Genomic DNA, 22,656 nt, shown 5'->3' on the forward strand with positions numbered 1-22,656 from the left:
ATGTTGCGGTAAGCTGTGTTTACATGCATTTCTATGGGTCGCATTCTCAGCTCGCACCCCGATACGTTTCGCGGTGTTTTAAAAATACTTCGCCTCGGTAATGAGATTTCACACCTCCACAATCTATTCCAGGGCGTCTGCTCAACTGCGGAGCTTAAGTAAAAACAGAGAGCCAAAATTGCAGGACGCACTTCGATGCTAAAGGTAAGCGCAATCCAACCCCTGTTCCGCTGAGATCCGCTCCGCTTCAGACCATAGGCAAGTTGACAAAAACTGATTTGGCATCGCCTCGTTCACGGTATCAAACTGCCCATTGGCACTAACAGCTCAACTACGATAATTTAAAAGCTAATTAGTGGTATTTGTGTTAATTACACTCATAATTAGAGGTGTTTTGCAGCAAGTTATGTCCGCTGGAGCAGAGAGTGTGTGTTCCTGCAAATATTATTTTTCTGTTTTGAGTATTCTTTTTTTTTTAAATTACTTAGAGTCTTTCCTGAAACAACCTGTATGTACAAACCTTACATATATATGAACAACTTACACAAAATGGACACGCGTAGAGAGACAAGAACGCTACAGAATACATTCGAAATGGGTGCGAAAACACTTGGCATATCAAGACTGGATGTTCATTACATGTTCAGCAAAGTAGCAGCACTCTCATCCTTTGATTACGGCTTGAAATTCCCACGACAATTAAAAGCAAACCAAGGCCATCGTTCCGAGAACGCGGCATGACATTTGTTACCGGACATCAGCGATATACCACAGAAAGGAATGATGTAATTCACGAAAAAGCAAATAATATAGACTTACGAAAGCCATCGGCAGTCATTAGTGTTTGCTGCTGTCAGAGAAGAGAGTTTATGTTAACCTTTGCTTCTCTAATGGTAATAGTGGTTGCTGCAATATTTTACGATGACGAGGAGTAGGGCACCATCATACTGACAGGCAGTAGGGTGACAGAAATGAACGGACCTTTTCCAAGTAGCGCTACTGCGCATGCGCGAAGCACTCTCGCCTGCTGTTGCTGTGTTTCCCAGGGTGTCATGCGAATACAAGGGGGGGGGGGGGGGCGGAGTTCGCTGCACTCACATGTCCCCGAAACAACGGCTCTCGCTGCATCGATGCGGCAAACTGCTGCTCAATAATTGCGCCCAGTGCTGGCATCCCTTCGGAATGCACACATTGCATTATCCCCACCTCTCCAAGCTCACCTCAAGTGAAAATACAGGCCAGGCTCACCAGAATCTTGTGTTATGGGTTTACAAAGGGGGGGAGAGTGTCACAGTGTGTCCGCAGATAACTGAAGCGTTTCTGCCCAGGCTATGTGAGACCAGCCTCAACTATTGCCTGGAAAACAATCATTTCTTGGCAGTCTGTCCCATCAAATGCAATTCGCCTGGCGGTCGCAAGAGGAGTGCGCTGCTGGCAAAAGGCCCATTGCACCACCGCCTTTCCTCAAATCACTAAATAAACATTTTATTGCGGAAGCAATGCTACGCCAGGTCTAACCGCTCGTCTCTGTGTGCTGTGTGTATAAAGGAGGCTATGGTAGTGTTGGTGGTCCCTCATGACGTTTGAATTCACGTTACCCCTAAGCCACGGGCAGGAGCTGCCAATTCGAATCGCTCCTTCCATACGGGAAGGGTGATATCAGAATCAGCCTGCCAGAACCGTTTGCATCCTCATTACCCCTACGACACGCAGGCACGTAAAGGAATAATGTAGCAGGCAAAAGAAGCTTCCACAATTCAACTAGGGTTAACCAGAGCTAAACCACAACTAATTTTTGGAGCCCCGAGCCCCAAAACGTTACGTGAGGTCGAATTCAATTCCTGGAGGATGGGGTCTAGCCTTCAATTGCTGAAGTAGCAGGGTGAAATACCTCTTCTATGATTATTTCTATTATCGCCTCGTGTGAACGCAAAGGTGTGGGGTTCGACTGCACACGCGGGCCAACCTTAGACCTCTAGTGGAAGAAAGGCATTTTTCAAGAATCAACAGTCGTCGTATAAATCGGCCTTTAGATGGGCACAGCTCGGCGGTCAGTGCGATGGTTTTTTGCGGTCACATTCCTGGCAGTGAATTGTCCGCCGTGCTTCGACATTTTTTAAAATTTGTTTGACATTCTTAGGAGGAACTTGTTCGTTTCACCGGGGGAGCACGCCGAGCACTCCAATCAGAGAATCAGAAAATTGAGCGAACAGTCCGCTGCGGGCGGAGGAACACGTCATCCGACGTCACTGGCTCCGCCCCATCCGCGAGCGACCGACGAGGCCCTGAACGACGTCGCAGACCGGCCGCACGCGCGCCGCTAGCACCTCTCCTTGCGGCTCCACCACGGCAGAGGAAAAAGGCAGGCGACCACATTCCAAGCCAACTACTACGCATTCTTGAATAGGGTGCCTCAGTGGCCCCGGAGGTGAGAGCATCCACGCACCCTATTGACTCTACAAAAGCCTCTCCACTACATAAAAAAAAAAAAACGTAAATACCATTGTTGCCCCCACTAAGAAGATGTATAGTTCTGTTAGAAAAATAGCTGACAACCCCCATATTAATTCGAAAGCATTACTTCGCTATGTTCATAGATTTCTGTCCCCAATCGTTAGAGGGTGACGTAATGTTGTGCCCGAAAAATAATCAGGCCAAAAAGGTAATGAATTAGAGACAAAAATGGAAAAGTAAAGGCGAAAACGTTCTCATTAGCCAATGGCTTGGCGTCACATGTGAATGTATCAAATAATAAAATAATTAAATCAGTCAATTAAGATGACGTCAAGGATGTGACGTCACGAAACCTGAATTCGAGACAAAAAAGGGCATACGAAGGGATTGGCGGGCAATTTGAATGTACCAAAGACTAAAGTAGCTAATTAAGGCAGTCAATTAGGGTGACGTCAATGATGTGACGTCGCGCAACCGGAAGTAGAGCCGAAAAAGAGCTTAGGAAGGGATTGGCGCGCAATTTGAAAGTACCAAATACTAAAATGAGTAAACAAGAAGAGAATTAAGCAACGAGAAGCAACCAACAGCAGCATCCGTGCTCTCGCATTACTAAAATGCAGATTCTGCAGTGCCCTTTATTTTTTTTTTTTTTTTTGCCGTTGAAGGATTCTGCGCATCCGTAACAGTGGTAGTGAAGCCGTCAATAAACTTTGCTTTGTAGAAATGTTCAAACAGAAACATATCTTCCCAGCACCAAATCGTTACATTAATTAATTACACCTAGATCAATGTACTTCACTAGTAGCACAATAAAATTCATTTTCGTCTAAGTGCTACTACTGTCTCCCGAGCAAATTCGTTGTTTCTAACAAGGGGAGTACACCAGTTAGCACTCTATGAAAATTCAATTCATGGGACATTCTACATGCTTTTAAATGTCTACAGGGCAATTTTACAAGGCACCAGTATTTCACATATAAGATATGTATGCAAACTAAACAAATAAAAGAACAAATTACACAAAATGAACACGCGTAGGGAGACAAGATTGCTACATAATACATTCGAAATGGGCTGAAAAACATTTAGCGTATTAAGACTGGAGGTTATGCGAAGGAATCAAACATTTCATTACATATTCAGCAAAATAGCGGCAATGAAGAGCAAACCAAGGCCATCCTTCCAAGAAATGACATTTGTTACCGGACGACATCAGCGATGAAGACCAGAAAGGAATTATGCAACTCATGAGAAAGCGAATAATATAGACTTACGAAAGCCGTCGGCAGCCATCAGTGTTTGCTGCTGTCAGAGAAGAGAGTTTATGTTAACCTTTGCTTCTCTAATCGTAACAGTTGTTATGCTGCAATATTTTACGACGACGAAGAGCAAGGCACCACGATACTGACACGCAGTAGTGAACTACAGGAATGAACAGCTTTCAAGATATCGCTACTGGGCATGCGCGAAACACTCTCGCCTACCGTTTCTCCCAGAATGCCATGCGAATATGGGGGAAGAGTTAGCTGCACCCGCTTTTCCCCGAAACGACGTCCCTCGCTACATGGATGTGGCCAACTGCTGCGCAGTAATTGCGCCTAGCGCTGGCATCTGCTAGGCCTTCGCAACGCAAACATTGTATTGTCCCCATCCCTCGCAGCTTGCCTCAACAAAGAAGACGCGGTCAGCTTCGCCAACTTCCTGCTGTCATTGTCATGGCTTAAGTTTAACAGGCGGATATGACTCGCGCGTCTCTGCACAAGCTATACTTGCCGTACTTCCTCTCACAAGATATCTGCAACACTGCGAAAAGCAGAGGAGCCCTTGCAATTGTGCTCCTAAGTGCCTCTCGCCCCTACTGTCACCCCCGCCAGTTTTGGTTGAGAGAGGCGCATAGGAGCACAATTGCCTATTGTAGTGCGCCTGATCCTGGTTGGACGGGGGTGCCTCTGCCTTTCGCAGTGGTGCAAACATCTGCGCTCAACAACGTTTTGCGAAATAAACCCACACCTTCTTGGCAATGGAGCCAAAGCTACGGAAGCGAAACGCATCATTTTTCTGCGCAACTGAATATAGTCCCTAGTTACATGAGCAATTTCTGCAAAAGCCAATTGAAATCACAGCGCTAGTTATTTATGGTATATTTTTTTATCACGGAACCGATTGTCCGAAATAAAGCTGTAATGCCTAAAACACTTATCTGGGTTCGACCGGGTTTTCTCGTCTGGTGTCTGTCGCGGGTTTTCGAGACGCCCCGACTTTGCAGACAAGATGGCGACAGCTGCCTGTTCGGGTCGTTCCGGTTGTTCTGGTCATCCACTCCGCAAGGTTAGGAATCGTTTCCAGCAGACAAGATTCGAGTCAAGTTCAAGAGACGCTAACTGTCGAAGCAAACGAAGGAAATGATCTGCAACGTCTATGCAGACCGAAAGCTGCGCGGTCGAACTACATGGCGGAGTGACACGTTTAAGGACGCCCCTAACTACCTTTGCGCCCATTGCCTGCCAAGGAAAAGTGTCCCCGAGAACAAATTTCTGCACAAATTCTCGGCAACCCGTCCCGTAATCGTACTTCGCCAGGCGGCCGCAACAGGAGTGCGCTACTGGAAAAAGAGGGACGGGACTAGCCTTCAGTTGTTGAAGTAGCAGGGTGAAATACATCATCCATGATTGTGAACGCGAAAGTCAAAGGAATGGTAACTATGGTTCGACTGCACACGCGGGCCAGCAATAGACTTAGACCTTTAGTGGAAGAAAGGAATTCGTCAAGGACCAACATTCGTCGTGTGAATCAGCCTTTAGACGGGCACAGCTCGGCGGCCAGTGCAATGGATCCTTGTGGTCACATTCGTGGCAGTGATCGTCCGCTGCGCTTCCACCTTTTTCATTTGTCTGACATTTTTAGAGATAACTTGTTCGTTCCACCGGGGCAGCACGCCGAGCACTCTAATCAGAGAATTGTGCGTCGTTTGTAAACCTAGCTTTCCGAGAACCTTACTTCAGATATGTATGCAAACGCGTGCTTGGGCCAGGAGTGGAATTATTCAGTTTGGTTAGAGCTGTTTCTGGTTTTCGATGATACTCTCATCTCTATTCTCAGAGACAACTCTATTGTTTCCCCCCTTTTTTTTTTCTTCTGGAAGACAGAGGCCGCTCCACTCATCTATTTAATAAAGTCCTTGAAAAGAGAGACCCTGCCGGCTCAATAAAGTCGTTGTTAGCATTTAGTTCTTAGGACTGAGGAGTGGAGTGGTTAAAGTTGAATGGTGCCGTCCTTCGTTGGTTGGCTTGGGTATAGCGAAAACAGTAATAATTTTGTTGGGCTGCGTGTGGGGAACATCGAGAAATGGAAGGGTTCTGGGTATTTTTCCAGTGGCGCAATCGGCCTCGAGATCGAGCAGTCACCACCTTGTGGCGCAGTGGTGAACGCGTCGTTAGCCAGCCAGAAATAATTTATGTGCGTGTGTGCCACGTGTATGTCCCCTTCGCAAAACTATGAAAGTCAGCTTCTCCGCATAGCAAAAAACACCTTCACCATGGCGGCCAAACCTGTTTTGGGTGCAGAAAACGCCTATTGTGACAAAAGTGGCCATGTCCATTTCCTGCATCCTCTGCCTTGTGTTGTGTCCGCAAGTATGGGATAAGAGCCCCTCCGCAAAACCAGTACCTCCCAAGTGCCATTCATATCGCCTCCCCCGCCTCTACCTCCTAGTTTGGCTCACCAGGCTTGTGCATGGCATCAAGCTTGGCACCTAACCTCTTCATACAAAACAGGTTTGGCCGCCATGGTGAAGGGGTTTTCGCTGTGCAGAAGAGCTGACTTCCAGAGTTTTGCAAAGGGGACGCATAGAATGTTTTTGGCTTGTTTCGCGGTTCTGGTGCAATCTGCCTGTTGCACAAACAAAAAAAAAAAAAAAGTGAACAGGCTATCGTCCCACGCTCCATTAAAAAAAAAAAAATCTTGTCCATATCGAGTATGTCACACTGGAAACGACATCATCTGTCGGTCTTCGACTCTTGAGATTCTCTGCCGCGTGGCGTCTCAAGCGAAGCGATGCTGTCGTTAGGCGCCGTGCCGAAGCAAAACAGACAGGTCTCTACCGTCAACACAACTTAATGCAGACGCTGAGTAATATTGCATATATTGCCGTTTCTGTTCGGAATATGTCACAGTTACTGAAGCATGCGACCGCAGACAGCTGCATAGCACAACCACGGCCACGGCTGTGGCACAATGCAGTTTGAACCGGCCGCTCTGCGCCCTCTGTATGCACGATCGAGTGTTTGGGTAGGTGCTTTTTTTTTTTTCTTGCTGCTAAGCTTTTGTTGTGAGATTTGACTGTGCGTTACACCTGACGTTCTCAATGACACTGAAGCCCGCTACTACGTCATCCATCATAGCCAATGTACTAAAGTAAGAGTGCGGGCTAGTTGGTGTACATGCATAATAGCCCATGTCGCTTTGCTGCTTTAACTCCATATGCTAACTTTTTATGCTGTTGAAGGATTCTGCGCATCCATAACAGGGGTAGTGGAGAAGTGAACAAATTTTGCTTTAGAGAAATGCTCAAACTATTCAGAAACATCTTCCCAGCACCAAATTGTTACATTAATTATTACATATTACACCTAGATCAATGTACTTCACTAGTAGCCCAATGAAATCCATCTTCGTAGCAAACTCGTTGCTTCAAGGGGAGTATACCAGTTAGCACTATGAAAATTCAGTTCATGGAACAGTCTACAGGCTTTTAAATGTCTGCCAGGCAATTTTACAAGGAATCAGTATTTCACATAAGATATATATGCAAACTATACATATAGAAGAACAAATTACAAAAAAACGGACACGCGTAGAGAGACAAGAACGCTACAGAATACATTCGAAATAGGCGCAAAAACACCTAGAATATCAAGACTGGAGGTTATGCAAAATAATGAAACGTATATTTCGTTAGATATTCAGAAAAATAGCGGCACTCTCACAATTTGATTTTGGCTTAAAATTCCCACGAAAATCAATAGCAAACCAATGCCATCGTTCCGAGAAGAAACGGCATTTGTTACCGAACGACATCAGTGATATAGACCAGAGAAGAATGATGCAACTCATGAAAAAGCGAATAATGTAGACTTACGAAAGCCGCCGGAAGCCATCAGTGTTTGCCGCTGTCAAAGAAGAGAGTTTGTGTTAACCTTTGCTTCTTTAATGGTAACACTGGTTACGCTGCAATATTTTATGACAACGAAGAGCAGGGCACTATGAGGACAGGCAGTAGCGTAAGACAGGAATGAGGTTTTCAAGTAGCGCTACTGCGCATGCCCGAAGCCCTCTCGCCTGCCGTTTCTCCCAGGATGCCATGCGAATATAGGGGACGAGTTCGCTGCCCTCGCTTTTTCCCGAAACGACGTCCCCCCCCCCCCCCCCCCCCCCCCCCCCCCCCTTCGAGTATAACCCAAAGACCCCAACCAACCAACCTCGCCTCATGGATGCGGTAAACTCCTGCACAATAGTTGCGTCTAGTGCTAGCATCTTTTAGGCCTTCGAATGCACACATTGTCTCCGCTTTCCCTAGCTCACATCAAGCAAGAAGACTGGCCAGGATCACCAGAATTCTATTGTCATATGTTTACATGGGTATGGGGAGAGTGTCATAGTGTGTTCACAGATTACTGAGGAGTTTCTTCCCAGGCTATGCGAGACCAGCCTCAACTACTTCTTAGAAAATAGACATCACTTGATAGTCTGTCCCGTCAAAGGTACTTTGCCTGGCGGCCACGAGATGTGTGCGCTACTGGGAAAATGCTCATTGAACCATCATTGTAACAGAGTTGAAACTTGGGTCAGTTGGTACATGTCCTTGAAAAAAAAAATATCAGTCAAAGGACGAAGGACAAAGTGTGAGCCTGGTCTTCCTCTTTGTCCTTCGTCCTTCGACTGTTCTTTTTTTTTTTTTTTCAAGAAAAATGCACCACCATCTTTCCGAGACCCGAGCACCAAAACTTCATGCGAGGCCGAGTTCAATTCCTGGAGGATTGAGTCTGGCTTTCAATTGTTGAAGTAGCAGGTCCTGTGAATGCGAAAGTCGAACGAGTGGTAACAATGGTGCGACTAGACATAGACCTCTAGTGGAAGAAAGGCATTTTTTTGAGGACCAACGATTGTATGAATCAGCTTTTGGCGACCAGTGTAATGGTTCCTTGTGGTAACATTCCTGGCAATGAATTGTTCGCCTTGCTTCGACCTTTTTCATTTGTTTGACACTCTTAGGGGAAACTTCGTTTTACTGGCGCAGCAGGCCGATCAGTCCAGCCAGGGAATCGGATAATCGTGCGTCATTTGTACACCTTACTTTCATAGAACCTCATTTCAGATGTGAATGCAAACGCGTGCTTGAACCAGAGGAGGAATTATTCACGTTTTGGTTAGAGCTCTTTCTGGTTTTCGGTGATACTTCCAATGAAGGAATTGGGGTATCAGTTTTGGGGGAAATCAGAGACAAGTCTATTATTTCGCTTCTTTTTTCTTTGTTCCCGTGCATGTTCCCGCAAGGAGCATAGTCCTAGTTGTTAGGACTGATTAGTGGAGTTGTTAAATGGTACCATCCTTTGTTGGTTGGCTTCTGTACAGCGAGAATAGTGCGCATTTTTCGCACCGTGTGTGTGGAACGTCGAGAAATAGTTTATAGTCGCGTGATACGATGAACTCAATTTCTTTCGGGGCAGTTTTATATCTGGCACCAGCTGCTTTGCAAGTGAGTAACCCTAATATTTTGCTTAACATAAAATTGAGTCACTGCTCAATAATTGCAGCGATAAAAAAGTCTTCTGCTTCTCAAAATTCTTTGCCAGAACATGCAGTGCCCACGCGCAGTTTTTACGATGTCTTCGCAGCGACTGATTCGTAGCGTACACTTTAACGTTACTGAAAACTAATCGGCGGTAGTCCCGTAGTTTGTCAGTGTATAAAACTCCTCTCACGCACTGAAATTTATTGGCATTGTAAAAAATCATTTCAATACTAATTTACCATTTATCAACATCACACACATCAGAAATCCTTTATAATTTTCTCTTTTAGAGTCACACTATCAGATCCTCTGACATTGGACGCAAAAAGCATTCGCCTCGTTGTTGTGAGCTCGTCAAACTCAATCCAGTCACGTGACTTTCTGGTGCGGCGACATTTCCTTTACAGTGTCGGCGTATAATCTAATTTTTTGGGGATACTCGTGCGTGGTTGCCTATCCAAAGTTGACGTGCACTAACTCAATGGCAAACCGGTTAGACAGTACGCTGTGAGGGCTACATTTAACCAGCTTAATCTTCGAGGCGAGTACGATAAAATGAACCAGGCTGTGTCTACATTCATTCTGAACTACTGCAGGTCAGAGCGCGGACTTTGTATCTGCACGGGCTTGGCACTAATTTTCCAGTCTGACACTCGAATACGTCATGTACACACTGTTGAAAAGGCGATAAGAAAAATAAACCTGTCATTAGGCAAGTGGTGCCCACGAAAAGGTATCAGACCCATCAGCACGGTAAACCGCATAAGGCGTGCAAAACGACGCCAGTAAATCTAAGAGGGGTGGTGCGTGTCTTGTTTTACTAAAATCCGTGCTCCTTTTTCGCAGCATGCACGAATATTTTTTTGCAATATTTTAACACTCTAAACAGCAAATCGCTAAATTGCAGAAGAAATGGAAATGGAAAGTTTACGGAGTTTAGGTGACTGGATTGCACGGCTGGGCAGAAATAATTATTTCCTGCACACTAACTGATAAACACAGCATTTTGTTTGTCTGGACGAGCATAAATCAGACTGGGAATGTCTGTACATGCTAGGAAAATCATCTAGTCAAACACTGAGCTCGCGTGTACTCTGTTGTATTGGCTCATATAACTGCCCACGCTTTGTGTGTCTCGTCAGTCGCTTTTGTGAAGGGCATTTTGAAGAAAAATACCTCATGTCGGTAATAAGTTTGCATTCACCTCTTTTCCAGCATGCTTATGTCCCATGCGCTTAAAGCGTTTGGTATGAGTTCAGATAAGTGGACTCGTGCATAGACTGTGTGATTATTTTTCAAGGGAAGAATTGCTAATGTGTACATGTACTAAGGAGTTCCGCGTACTTGTGCCCGATCTGAATATGGATAACGCACAATTAACCTTTTCTTCAACTAGTGCTACTGCGCGTGCGCCACGCCTCCTCGGCCGCCATTTTTGCAGGGATGCCACGTGGAAATTGCGTAGTTCGTTGCACGTGCTTTTCCGTGGAGATCCTTTGCGTCACCGATGCGACGAACTATTGTCGACGTTTCCTCTGGCTCCTCTCAAGCGAGAAGACAGGGCCAGGTTTGTCAGCATCCTGTTTTCATGGGTTAACAGGGGTTGGGAGTTTGCAAGAAAGAAGAGGGGGGTGGGTATGTTGGGGCAACCAGCCATGCACTCAACTGCTTTTTGAAAAATGACAATTTCTCTGTAGCCCGTCCCGTCAATCCTACTTCTCCTTGCGGCCGCAAGGAGGAGTGTGCTACTGGGAAAGGGTAGGGAACCTGAATGCAAACGATCGAGGATTCTTAGAAAAGGGTAAGAAAAACGTCCATTTCCGGCAAAAATTGCACAGCAACAGACAGCTTCCCGGATGCGCTTTTGCCCACCAAGTCTGTTTTCCTTTGGTGCACCCCCCTTTCTACATTCCTCCCTGACGTCACATGCCATTTACAGGGGGGGGGGATATTGTGTTGAGTTTACATCAACCCGACCTGACGAGCGTAGATATAGGGGAGTTTTTTTTTTTTTTTTAATTGGTTCGAGTGGCGATTATGGCGGCGCCTGGCGTTTGAGACGAAGAACTTTGATGGCATCAGATTCCGGTTTTTCTCAGTGCATCCCTCGCGTTTTTTCTACTGTTCTCCTCTCCCACCATTCCCCGACTCGACTCGGCTCCTCGACACCCCGATTCGGTCACGTTTACATGAACCCTGTAACCGGTTTTCGACCCGATATCTCTACTCAACCCGCCCCTATCGCGTCCATGGACGTATTTTACGCGAAAACTATTACAACGGTGGGGCGGGCTTGCTTTGCTAGCAATAGCAGGGATGATGTAGTTTAATGTGTACAGAGGCACCGGGGGGAACCGAACGAAGACCTAAATAAACACTTCACTTGAGAAGAAATCATTGCAGTACTAGTTGATATGTGCCGAGGTACAGCCCCGGTACAATACAAAATTACGGTCGGACTTCTAACCAACCTCGGCACGGAGGCACTACAGCAATTTACGGATTACGTTAACTAATGCTGGCGCATCGGCACCATTCCACAGGCATGAAAAACAGTCAATGTACACTTTATCCCAAAACCCGGCAAGAAAATCAGCATTGAAAACCTACGCCCCCATATCCCTCACGCCGTGCGCAGGCCAGCTCATGGAAAAGGCAGTCCACGCGCGTCTCTATAACTAATTCAGAACAACGAGCTACGAGTTAACCAGAGTTAAACCTCAACTAATTTTTTTAATGTTCCTAGCGCCTTTTTTTTTTCTTTGCGCGCAGCAGTGCGCGACGCAAAATACATTCGGCTACACATTGCTAAACCTAACCAAGCATAGCCAAGCGTAACGGAGTTTCCACTGTCGCATACCCCTTTCACAAGGTCATTTTCAAAGGCGATTGAGTCGATAGCCTTCGAGATTTTCAATCGCAATTGAATTCAAACGAGTTGTGCCGCTGCTACACGGCAAAACTCGAAGGCAGTTGAAATAGTTCTGGTGTTTGGCGCAAAACTTTTGTGGAGCCACTATCGTTGCTTTCGGTTATCATAAAGAGCTAATATCTTTCTATAAATGAAAAATAAAATATAAATGTTATCCTTTTTTTTTCAGTAACTGCATGTTTTAGTTGTTTTAGAGGACAACTTTGTTGTTTTTTTTTTTTAATGCGTTGGTTGTGCTTGTCACCATGTTTACTTTTCTCAGCGGTGCAGGGTGCAGTGGTACAGAGGAAAAATATAATGCGCTTTTAAAATAAGCGCTTCTATTTTTAAATTATTATGCACACTAATATTTTACCGCGTAAATTAAAGATGAAATAATAACACTTGTTCATGCTTTTGTATTGTAATCGCGCTGTGCGCGAGAGAGCGCGTGGCGTTCCTTGGGTCAACGCTAGCAACCTTGCGCGATGTTCGAAGGCCTTCGAGATATCGATAGAGTTCTGAGCTGGTCTGTTGACTTGATAAACTATCGACCCAATGGACATTGAAAACGCCCGTGTGGCAGCGTTCGAAGGCCTTCGAAATGTCCGTATGACAGCGGTATTACTTGGTTTAGAAGAGTTAAACCACAGTGTTTTATTTCAGCGAAGCAGCTCGGCGAGCAACATCTACCGGTTGATATGAAGCGCGGCCTGCCGCCTACGCGACAAAGTAATCGCTATCGAGCCTACCGAAGACGGCCCTGCAAGGCTCTCCATGGCGAGGCGCACACCCAGCGACAGGCTCCCTCTCCCTCGGCGAGTCACGTGGTTCGTCTCATGGCCACAGCTGGCGAGGGTTTGGCGCGCGACGCAGCGGTACCATCTAAAGTACCATCTGTGTTAAGTTGGTTGGTTGGTTGTACAACTTTTAATTCCATCGGAAACGGGGAGTCGTGCGCCCGCGGATTAGAGGCTGGCAGGTAGCCCTTGGCTTCTTGCGGCCTCTTCCGCCAGATGGACGGTGCGGTGCTGGATCGCAGGGTCCGCGCTTCGCAGCAGGGTATCCCAGGCTTCTCTACTTGTAATATTTTGCCCTATCCCTGGAGATTGTGGGCACTTCCAAATTATGTGGTCGAGGGTCCCTCTCGCCCCACAGTGTTTGCAGATATCATTGTCCCTAAAGTCTGGTAGCGCGTGAAACGCCCAGACCGGGTTCATGAACGTATTAGTTTGTAGCCGCCTCCACGCGACAGCTTCTCTATTATTAAGTCTAACATCTGGCGGGGGTACCAGTCTACGTCCCAATTTATAATGGTCGATGATTTCCCCGTAATTTTGCAGACGCTCGTCGTATGCCCAGTGTTCGGGGGGCTCGACGGCTACCCGGAAGTAGAGAGCTCGGGCTAGCTCGTGTGCCGCCTCGTTACCAGGGACGGCAGCGTGAGCGGGTGTCCAAATCAACTGAATTTTCCTATTTATTGTTCTTTGGGTGAGGATTTTGGCCGCCTCCGGCGATATCCTCCCCTTCCCAAAATTTTGAATGGCAGTTTTGCTGTCGCTAATTATGAACTTGGCTTCTGTTCCTACGCAAGCTAGCGCTATCGCAACTTCCTCCGCAGTCTCTATGTTGCGGCCTCTGATGGCTGCCGCAGATACCGGTGCCCCTCGGCCATCGACTACCGAAGCTACCGCCGCACCTGTTCTGCCACTTGCCGCATCAACATAGACTACTTCCTTTGTTCCCATGTTCTTGAACCGTCGCTCTAGAGCTTCAGCTCGTTTGGCCCTTCTTTCGACATTAAATTCTGGATGCATATTCCTAGGGAAGGGGGGGACTACCAAGGCATTCCTGATTTCACTATTAATTGTGACTTTTTTTTGAACTCCCCTGTCTGGGTTGAGGCCTACTTTTGCAAGGATTACCCTGCCCGTCTCAGTCCTGCTTAGTCTCTCTAATTGGGAGACTCGCACTGCCTCCGCCAATTTCCCCGAGTTCGAGCAGTCGTTCGCTCGAGGTACCCATGGGCAGTCCTAGCGCCTTCTTAACGCATTTTCGAATCAGGCAGTCTAACTTCTCTTTTTCGCCGGCCTTGATGTCCAGGTAGGGCGTGGCGTAACTGATTCTGCTTATTACGTATGCCTGGATTAGTTTTAGTAAATTTCTCTCCTTGAGGCCTCTTCCTTTAGTGGCGACCCTCCTCAAGAGCCCGAGGGTTTGCATCGCGTAACTTTCTAATTTTTTCAGGACCTCTCCGTTGTGACCGTGGGATTGAATGACCATCCCCAAAATCCTGATCTGATCTACTTTTGGCACCGGTTTGCCCTCCACCTGAATATGAAACTCCCCGCTATTCTTGCAGCGGAGGTACTTCGGGTTATAAACGAACAACTCAGATTTATGCGGGGAGCACGAAAGTCCCCTTTTAGCCGCGTAATCGACAATGATGTCGGTCGCTGCTTGCAGGCGTTCCTCCGTACTCGCATCGCTCCCATGGTTAATCCAGAGGTTAATATCGTCCGCATACATGCTAAAATTTAGCCTCTTGATTTAGTTAAGTTTACCCGGGAGGCCTCTCATTGCCACGTTGAATAGAAAAGGCGATAGCACTGAGCCCTGCGGTGTGCCTTTGCTTCCTAACTCTATCGTAGGAGATTCTAAATTTTGAAATATCATGCAGGCTTTTCTGCCCGATAGGAAGTATTTTATGTAGTTGTACGTTCTCTCCCCTACTCCGAGCACTTCGAGCCCTTCGAGAATAGCCTCGTGCCTGACATTGTCGAAGGCCTTGGTGAGGTCTAGGCCCAGGATCACTTTGGCGTCTCTCGATCGCGAGTCTATGATATCATGCTTTAGTCGGAGCATTACGTCCTGCGTGCACAAGTGTGGTCGGAAACCGACCATTTCGTGCGGCCACAGGTTGTTTTGCTCCATAAAGCACGTTAATCTTGTCTGTATCACGTGCTCCAGCAACTTCCCTACGCATGAGGTTAGGGAAATCGGTCTCAAATTTTCCAATTGCGGGGGTTTTCCCGGTTTGGGTATTAGTATTATGTTTGCCGTTTTCCACTGATCTGGCAACTGGCTCGTTTCCCAAACTTTTCCAATGAATTCCGTTAGTAGACTAATAGAGTCATCGTCTAGATTCCTTAGCATTTTATTGGTGATCCCATCGGGGCCCGGGGCTGATTTAGTTTTCAGTCTTACAATTTCCGCCCTTACCTCTGCCTCCGTGATGGGGGCGTCAAGCGCCTCATTGGGTGTGCCACCGTAGCTCGGGAGTGGGGAACGCTGGTGGTCTGCAACATACGTTTTTACTAACTTATTCATAAACGCCGCATCGTCTCCTTCAAAGGCGTGCCTGACTTTTGCCAATCTTATTCCTAATTGAGTTTTTGAATTTGTTGGGTCCAGCAGATGCCGGAGCATGCCCCACGTTTTGGAGAGATTCATGCCTCCCTCCATTTCGTCGCATCTGCTGAGCTAGTTTTGTTCGCACAGTTTCATCGCGTAGCTTTCAATTTCCTTGTTATGCCTCGCGATTCGTCTTCTAAGATTCTTGTTCCACTTTTGTTTCTTCAGCCTGCGTTCCATGTTTTGTTTAGCGTCCCACATGTGAAGCAGTCGGCTATCTGCTATACCGGGAGCGTCGTCTCCTACCAGCGTCTTTGTCGCCTCACCAACGTGGCGTTTGAGTGCCTCCGTCCATTCCTCAATGTTCTCAATTCTTTCTAATTGCGCGGTTGCCCTGATTTCTACATGCATGTATGACGTCACGTCACCCCCGGCGCTCCTCCAACTGAAGGTCAAATTATCGTACCAGATGACCTTGGCGAAACGTGGCTAAATGGGCTTTCCTCTCTAAGAATAGCGGGTGATAACAGCGCTTCGTTTCGGCCCGTCTTTCTTATATCGTGATGTTCTGCGGTGTTATACTCGGGGACACCTTTTCTTGGCAATGGGCGCAAAGGTAGGGAGGCGGGGCCTTTAAACGTGTCGCTCCGCCATGTAGTTCGACCGCGCGGCTTTCGGCCTGCATAGACGTTGCAGATCATTTGTTTCGTTTGCTTCGACAGCCAGCGTCTCTTGAACTTGACTCGAATCCTGTCTGGTGAAAACGCTTCAAGTCGTTGCGGAGTGAACGAGCCAGAACCGGAACGACGCGAACAGGCGGCAGTCGCAATCTTGTCTGCAAAGTCGAGGCGTCTCTAAAACCTGCGACAGACATTGCAGAAGAAAACCTGGTGGAACTAAGACAAGTGTTTTAGGCATAACAGCTTCATTTCGAAAAATTCTGTTATAAAAAATACACCGTAAATAACTAGCGCTATGATTTCAATTTGTTTTTGCAGAAACTACTCATGTAACTACGGACTATATTCAGCTGCGTAGGAAGATGGTGCGTTTTGGCTCTGTAGCTTTGGCTTCATTGCCAAGAAAAGGTGTCCCCGAGTATAGTAAGTGTACCTCAGATGCCGCAGACACGCTCGATCACCAAGTTCCCTTTAAAAACGGACGCGTTTTGAAAACTTCAGTGCCTCTTAAAAATACACGACCAGCTTCGCTATGCTATTTTCGCACTGCACGCGAGAGACGGAAAGTACTGCAATGGCCGATTTTACCGTTTGTGACGCGTAGAGGAATGGTAATGAGAAATGAGAAAGCATTACTTCGCTATGTTCACAGATTTCTGTCCGCAGCTTTTCGATGGAGGCGAAAAGCAAGACGCCCGTGTGCTGTGCGATGTCAGTGCACGGTAAAGAACCCCAGGTGGTCGAAATTTCCGGAGTCCTCCACTACGGCGTCTCTCATAGCCTGAGTTGCTTTGAGACGTTAAACGCCATAAACCAAACCAAACCAAACTCATTTATATGATGAAAGGGGATAAAAGGAGATCAGCCAAATACGTTAAAGTAGACAAGCACTTTCCGTAGGCGCTACAAACCCTCAAAATCGCTCGAAACATGAGACTTCGTTCATAGCAGCGCAGCAAACAACCATTTTGTATCTGGCTGTGCAATGTCAGGTTCACTTCTTTTGTTCGTAGGTTCGGCAAACGCTTTGACAGCAGGTCACCTTTCCCTCTACGATAGCACGTTTTGTGTGGTCACCACGGAGCTTGCGCCGTCCTAGCATTCAAGCTTGATTTAAACATTTCAGGACTATATATATGGCCGCTTACAAAAAAGCGCACGTTTCTAATCTACATTCCGAAACTATATCGCCACAGCCACGCACGATAACGAGCAAAATTAACACGCCGACACAGGGCTCCTACCGGTCTCGACCCAAGGAGTGTATCATCAGGTGCCGGGCCGACAAAGGTTCAGCACTTGGGGAGGGGGTGCGGGGATTTAATTTTTTTTCTCTCCCAAAAGTACGTCGCCGTTCTGGTGCATGTAACCATATTGCCGCGAGAATGCGGCCTTATCACTTAGCGCATGGAACGATTTTGCTCTTCGTTCATGCTTGTTGTCGCGAGACAGGGTGTTATCATTTTTATTTATTGCGTAAGATGCGCCGAGATGTATCGCGAAAGGAACCAGGCACGCGCGTTTGTTTCTACAGTGTTCTCAGTTGCGCTATACAGTTTGCGTCTTTATCTAGATGATTCAGTGACGACTTTAAATTGAGCCCTGACATGTGCACCGGGTATTCGTATAGTCTGACAACTGCCGAACACTAGTTGCTGCTATCGACGCCGTCGTGTTAGTTCTTTTGCGGGTGCAAGTCAGTCCAATAAAGACTTGATTCCAGTCCAATACTTGTCGGTTTGTTTGTCGTCTACGGCATTGTAGCCACCACGTGACAATACAGCATTGAAACCACGGCATGAAACAGACAGCTTAGCGTCATTAGCATATTGTCGCATAGCGAGCTATAGGGAACCAAAGCTGGAGTTTGCTCCGCGACGCCAGCGCTCGGTTTCCAGCGGAGCGGAGAGGAACTACAAAACCTACGCGCATCCGCGCCCGCGCTGCGCGTGGCTGTCTGCGGAGTCTGCGCAGCCCGCTCGCTCGGGAGCGCGTGCTACGTTCAGCCGCGCGTGCACGCGGAGCGGGAGAAGGAGGGTGAGGACGAGGGGGGTTGGTGGCGCGTTCTCGCGCGCAAAGCCGGCGCTCTTTGCCAGTGGGATTTCTTAATTTTGCTTTTTTCTGTGCCCCGGCTGACATAGAGGCTGGCTGGAGGCATGTTTTTTATCGGTGCTTTTGAAAGCAAGAAATTATGATTAATTGATCGCCGGACATTGTTTTCAAAGAGCGCTTGTTGGCAGGCTCAGACATACATAAAAAAAAAAATGAACGCGAATTCGCTGCTTGAAGGCGGGAGGAAAACGACAGGTATCTTGAAGGACTTGAGGCGGCACCTCTTGATGCCTCTGTCCATGTTCACAGAATGAAGGGTCCAGCCTTCGAGTGCTCCTTCCTTTCCCTTTGTGACTGCTCACTGGAAAGGGGCCTATTCAGCTCTTTGGGGACAAACGTTTTAGGCAGTACTGCCGGCGCCGTGGGGCCTGTTTTCGGCGCGTTTAGGATGCGTTCCCTACAAAGGCACAAAGCATGCCGCCTTACCCTTTGGTTCCTGCCGACACCGGCCAGGGGGAAGTTCGCTGCTGCGGCGCTGCCGTTCGAAATCAATGGCCTATCTACCTTTAACGATGAGGGGTTCCTAACGACTTCGGTCATTCCCCAGAAGCCAAGGCATGCCATTTTAGCGGCAGTTTCCTCTCCACGAGACGAACAGCGAGGAAATGTCTGACGACTTTCCATGCAGATGGGGACATCTCTCCACTGAAATCTTTGTCTTTTTAATTCCACTGTTACGCTGCGCAATTCCTAGTTCAGTTATCTCCTATAGCGAACGCGCAGTTTTGAGCTCCCGAAGCAGGATCGCGTATGAGGATAGGATGATTGACGTAAAGTGATTGCATTAATGACGAATATCTGTTTCTTGAGGCCGACCTGGTTTCGTGATGGCTGCTTCAGCACCGCCAGTTAGAGAAGTACGACACAAGAACGGTACGAGATATCCCCCCCCCCCCCCAAAAAAAAAAAGAAAAGAAAAAAAGAAAGGCCCACAACCATCCCGTTACCGTTTCCACACAAGCTTCGCGAAAAAAGTGCGCCGTCATTATTTTCCTTCTAGTTCTTTTCTTTCTTTCTTCTTCCCCCCTCATTGTTAGAGCGCGAAGGTGGCCACAATGCGGCCGGAGGAGGAGAGAAACAACCGAGCGCGCGCGCAAACACGTGCTAGAAAGCAGCGCGGAGCAGACGACAACATGCTTTTCTATGCGGCGGCTAGCAGACGACGCGGCCGGGCTGCGCGTAGATTTTGACCGGGTCTCCATGGAGGGCGCTGACGCACAGAGCGGCGCAGCGCCCCCTGGCCCAGGTTTTCTCCCCTATGCGCCGTTTTCCGGACCCGTGCACAGCCGGGGAGCGGTCCTTTTTTTCTTTTGCACGGCGTCGCTGTGCTTTCCCCTTCTTCTTGGGGGGGTATTCACGATGTACGCCGTTCGGAAAATGGTTAACGGCTGTGAAGGAGGCGAGCTGTTGAAAGCTCGCGTCCCAACCGGTTAACGCCTGAGGGCTTGGGGGCGACGGCTGAGAGCACGGACGGAGCTTTGTGTTTTGTGCCGTCTGCGTCCTTGCGGCCCATGTGTTTTTGGTTTACCTTTTGTGTGTTTGGGTGCCAGGCGGAGATGCGCCGCGTCTTCTAGAAATTCACGCGGTGCTCGCCAGGAAACAACCTCGCGGGCACCGGCGTCCTATTGGTTTCTCAGCTGTAAAGAAAGTCGTCTCATTGGCTCCGATAAGCGCATTTCCGCCTGGTAACAAACACTGCCTGGAGAATCCTGAAGAACGTTGACGGAGGGGTTTTTTGGCGGCAAGTAAGGGAGGACGGCGACCATCCGAGCTGCTGCTCGGGACCCCTGCTCGGAAGATGTCGCGTTGGCGGACTGATGTGTTGTTAATTTGAATTAGTTGTTTATTTGGTACTACTGGATTCGCTTTAATTGTTTGAGTTCATCTTTATTAAATTCAGTTAACTTGTGTTATCAAACGAAACCGCCTGGTCCCTTTCTTCAATGCGGCGGAGCCGTCGTGCCGTCAAGAAAGTTCAACGTGTGAACACTTCGTTACAATATGATCAGATTAATCACCGAAATAATATACCTTAAAACCACTGAGAATTCGATTCCTTCAATTCGTTTTACATGCCATCTCACTTCGCTTTTCAGCAGCCAGTAGATCCTGCAGCCGTACGCTCTGCTAACCCGAGAAGAAAGAGATATGTTCATCTATACTGTAAGGAGGTACTGTTTATTTTTTTTCCCTCAACAATTCGAAAGAAGGAGCATATCGACAAGAAAAAACAGCTTACCGTAGTTCTCGTGGCCTTTCTGGTGAACAAGCGCCGGTGATTCCGTGAGCTTGACGGCACGTTAGCGATCAGAGAATAACTTCCTTCTTGCCACGACCACTTCGCGAGAACAGTTTCCCATGCGTCTTTTAACTGGTGCAGCCCGCAACTGCTGGGCGAAAGGGCTGTCCAGCCAGTGGTCGTCGCATCACTCACGATATGATAGTCAACCGTGGTGGGGTAGCCGTTAAGGCCGGCTCGCGATAGAGATGAAGATAGTGATAGAATATCTTTTCCAAAAAGAGCTCAAACGCAGTAATGCTTTTCTCATCTTTCCGTTTTCCGTCGCACAGCGCTAGTCATGTCGTGTTCAACATGTTCTTTTATTCTCCACTATACGGCAGGAACCATATTTACAGGCAGCACCGCCACGCAGAGATAATCGCATCGACAACATTCTTCAAGTTTCGCGCCCATGTGTCATGCTATACCATCTTTACTAAGTTTTTTTTTTTTTCGACCGGCGACCGTTTTGAAAGGCCTTCGCCACCATAACTCTGTCAAAATTGTCCATCAATATTTTTTGCTGTTCTAAACAGTCGCATTTTCTAAACCCCACTATTTACGTGATACTCGACTAACGGATATATTTTTTTTTTTTGAAGAAAATAAAGTAATGAGACGTGAACAAGTATTGCAATGCGTTCTTACCTGAACGACGTTGACAGACATCGACGACGCCCTCTCTTTGCGGGTTGGGAGACAAACGGCTGTGCTGCTGGAGTGGAAAGAGAGCAACAGCGAGGACGGAGTCGCTTAGCAGCTTTCCTCCTGCCATGACACCCATGTCCACTACGCAGGAGGCGATCAAAGAAACCTGTTAACCTGCCTTAGCTGAGGAGCCTTACTAAAGTTCTGCAACGCGCGGCGTGCTTACATAGCCCGGGTCAAGTGCAAATAGCGAAAAGAATCGCGTTATGGTTATCGCAGTCTCGGGAAGAATGCGCGTGACATATTTGCACGTGAAATATACGCGCTTATATTTGGCGACGCCCGGAATTCAGGCTGAGCGTGCGCGAAAAAGCCTATCTAACTTTGAGCTTTGAAGGCGCACAGTTCCCAGCATTTTTGTTTATTTTTTTTTTTGAAGAGTGACAGTTATTTTTTGTTTAGTTCGAACAATTTACAGAACACATAAAAATAAAGACGAGGGTTCCATAGTCAGAAGATTGTATACCGAGACCCTCGATAGACCATTACAGCAACAGAAATAATAACAGCATAGTTAGAGAATTGTTACAAGATGCAAAATATGCCAAGTCAGTATTTTTACACAAAAACAATATAACACAGGTATCAGACCTACAACATGCGTAAAAAATCAGTAATTCAACAAATACATCTTCAAGGTATTCTTATATATGGGCAAGCAGATTGATGTTTTTAGTGTTAAAGGTGATTGGTTCCAAAATGAAATTACTGCAAAAGATTAATTCATTTTTTCATAATTAGTACGATTGTTTGAGTAGAAAATTATTATTGCGCAAATCTTGTAGGGTTGTAGTTCGAAAGCCGTATAATAATAATAATAATAATAATACTTTATTCACTTCAAAAAAACAATACAGGACGCGGACGCGCCAAAGCCGCAATTGGGCTTGTAGGGCGCCGTCCGGCAGCAGCAACAACCTCTGTTACCAAATCACAGAATTATTATTATTTTTTTTTTGTGGACGAAAACAGCATGAACTAGAGCTGCTCAAGCTCGGCAATAGCACCCCGTAACTGCCTGCGAGTGTTCAAGTTGAAAACGTCATCAGGCAGCTCATTGAATATACATGGGATATAAAATGACCTCACAGACATACCAAAATGAGTTCGCACTGTAGGCACGAAATATGTAGGAATGTTCCGTAGTGGAATAGGTTTAACATTAGGCAACCTAAATTCGGTGTTCCAGAAATATCTAAGTACAGTGATTTGTTTGAAAACAGTGTCAAAGGATGGCAGACCTGAAGAAAGGAATACACTTTGCAGTTTATGGGGTGTTGAATAGATTACACTCTTAGCCATATTCTTGAGAATACGGTTTATCCTATTTTTCCATGTTTCAGAACAGTTAAAGAAACAGCACATG

The 22,656-nt window shown here is 47.0% G+C and overlaps 1 protein-coding gene across 3 annotated transcripts in view; it reads right to left on the reverse strand.

The window, feature by feature from the left end:
- Positions 1 to 21,464, reverse strand: part of LOC146182452 (dnaJ protein homolog 1-like) — a 33,576-nt gene extending 12,112 nt beyond the window's left edge. For 2 of the 3 annotated variants that reach the window (XM_084576002.1, XM_084576003.1), the window contains exon 1: positions 21,231 to 21,464. In XM_084576002.1, coding sequence (XP_084432128.1) covers positions 21,231 to 21,366 — 136 coding nt within the window. In that variant the 5' untranslated portion in view covers positions 21,367 to 21,464. Of the gene's footprint in view, positions 1 to 20,540; positions 20,675 to 21,230 lie in introns of those variants that run through there. The other variant, XM_084576004.1, reaches the window with a different exon arrangement.
- Positions 21,465 to 22,656: the final 1,192 nt, after the last annotated feature.

Source organism: Amblyomma maculatum, chromosome 8, assembly GCF_055883805.1.
Source record: "Amblyomma maculatum isolate TAMU_Amacu chromosome 8, ASM5588380v1, whole genome shotgun sequence".
In the NCBI taxonomy this organism is placed as follows: domain Eukaryota; kingdom Metazoa; phylum Arthropoda; class Arachnida; order Ixodida; family Ixodidae; genus Amblyomma; species Amblyomma maculatum.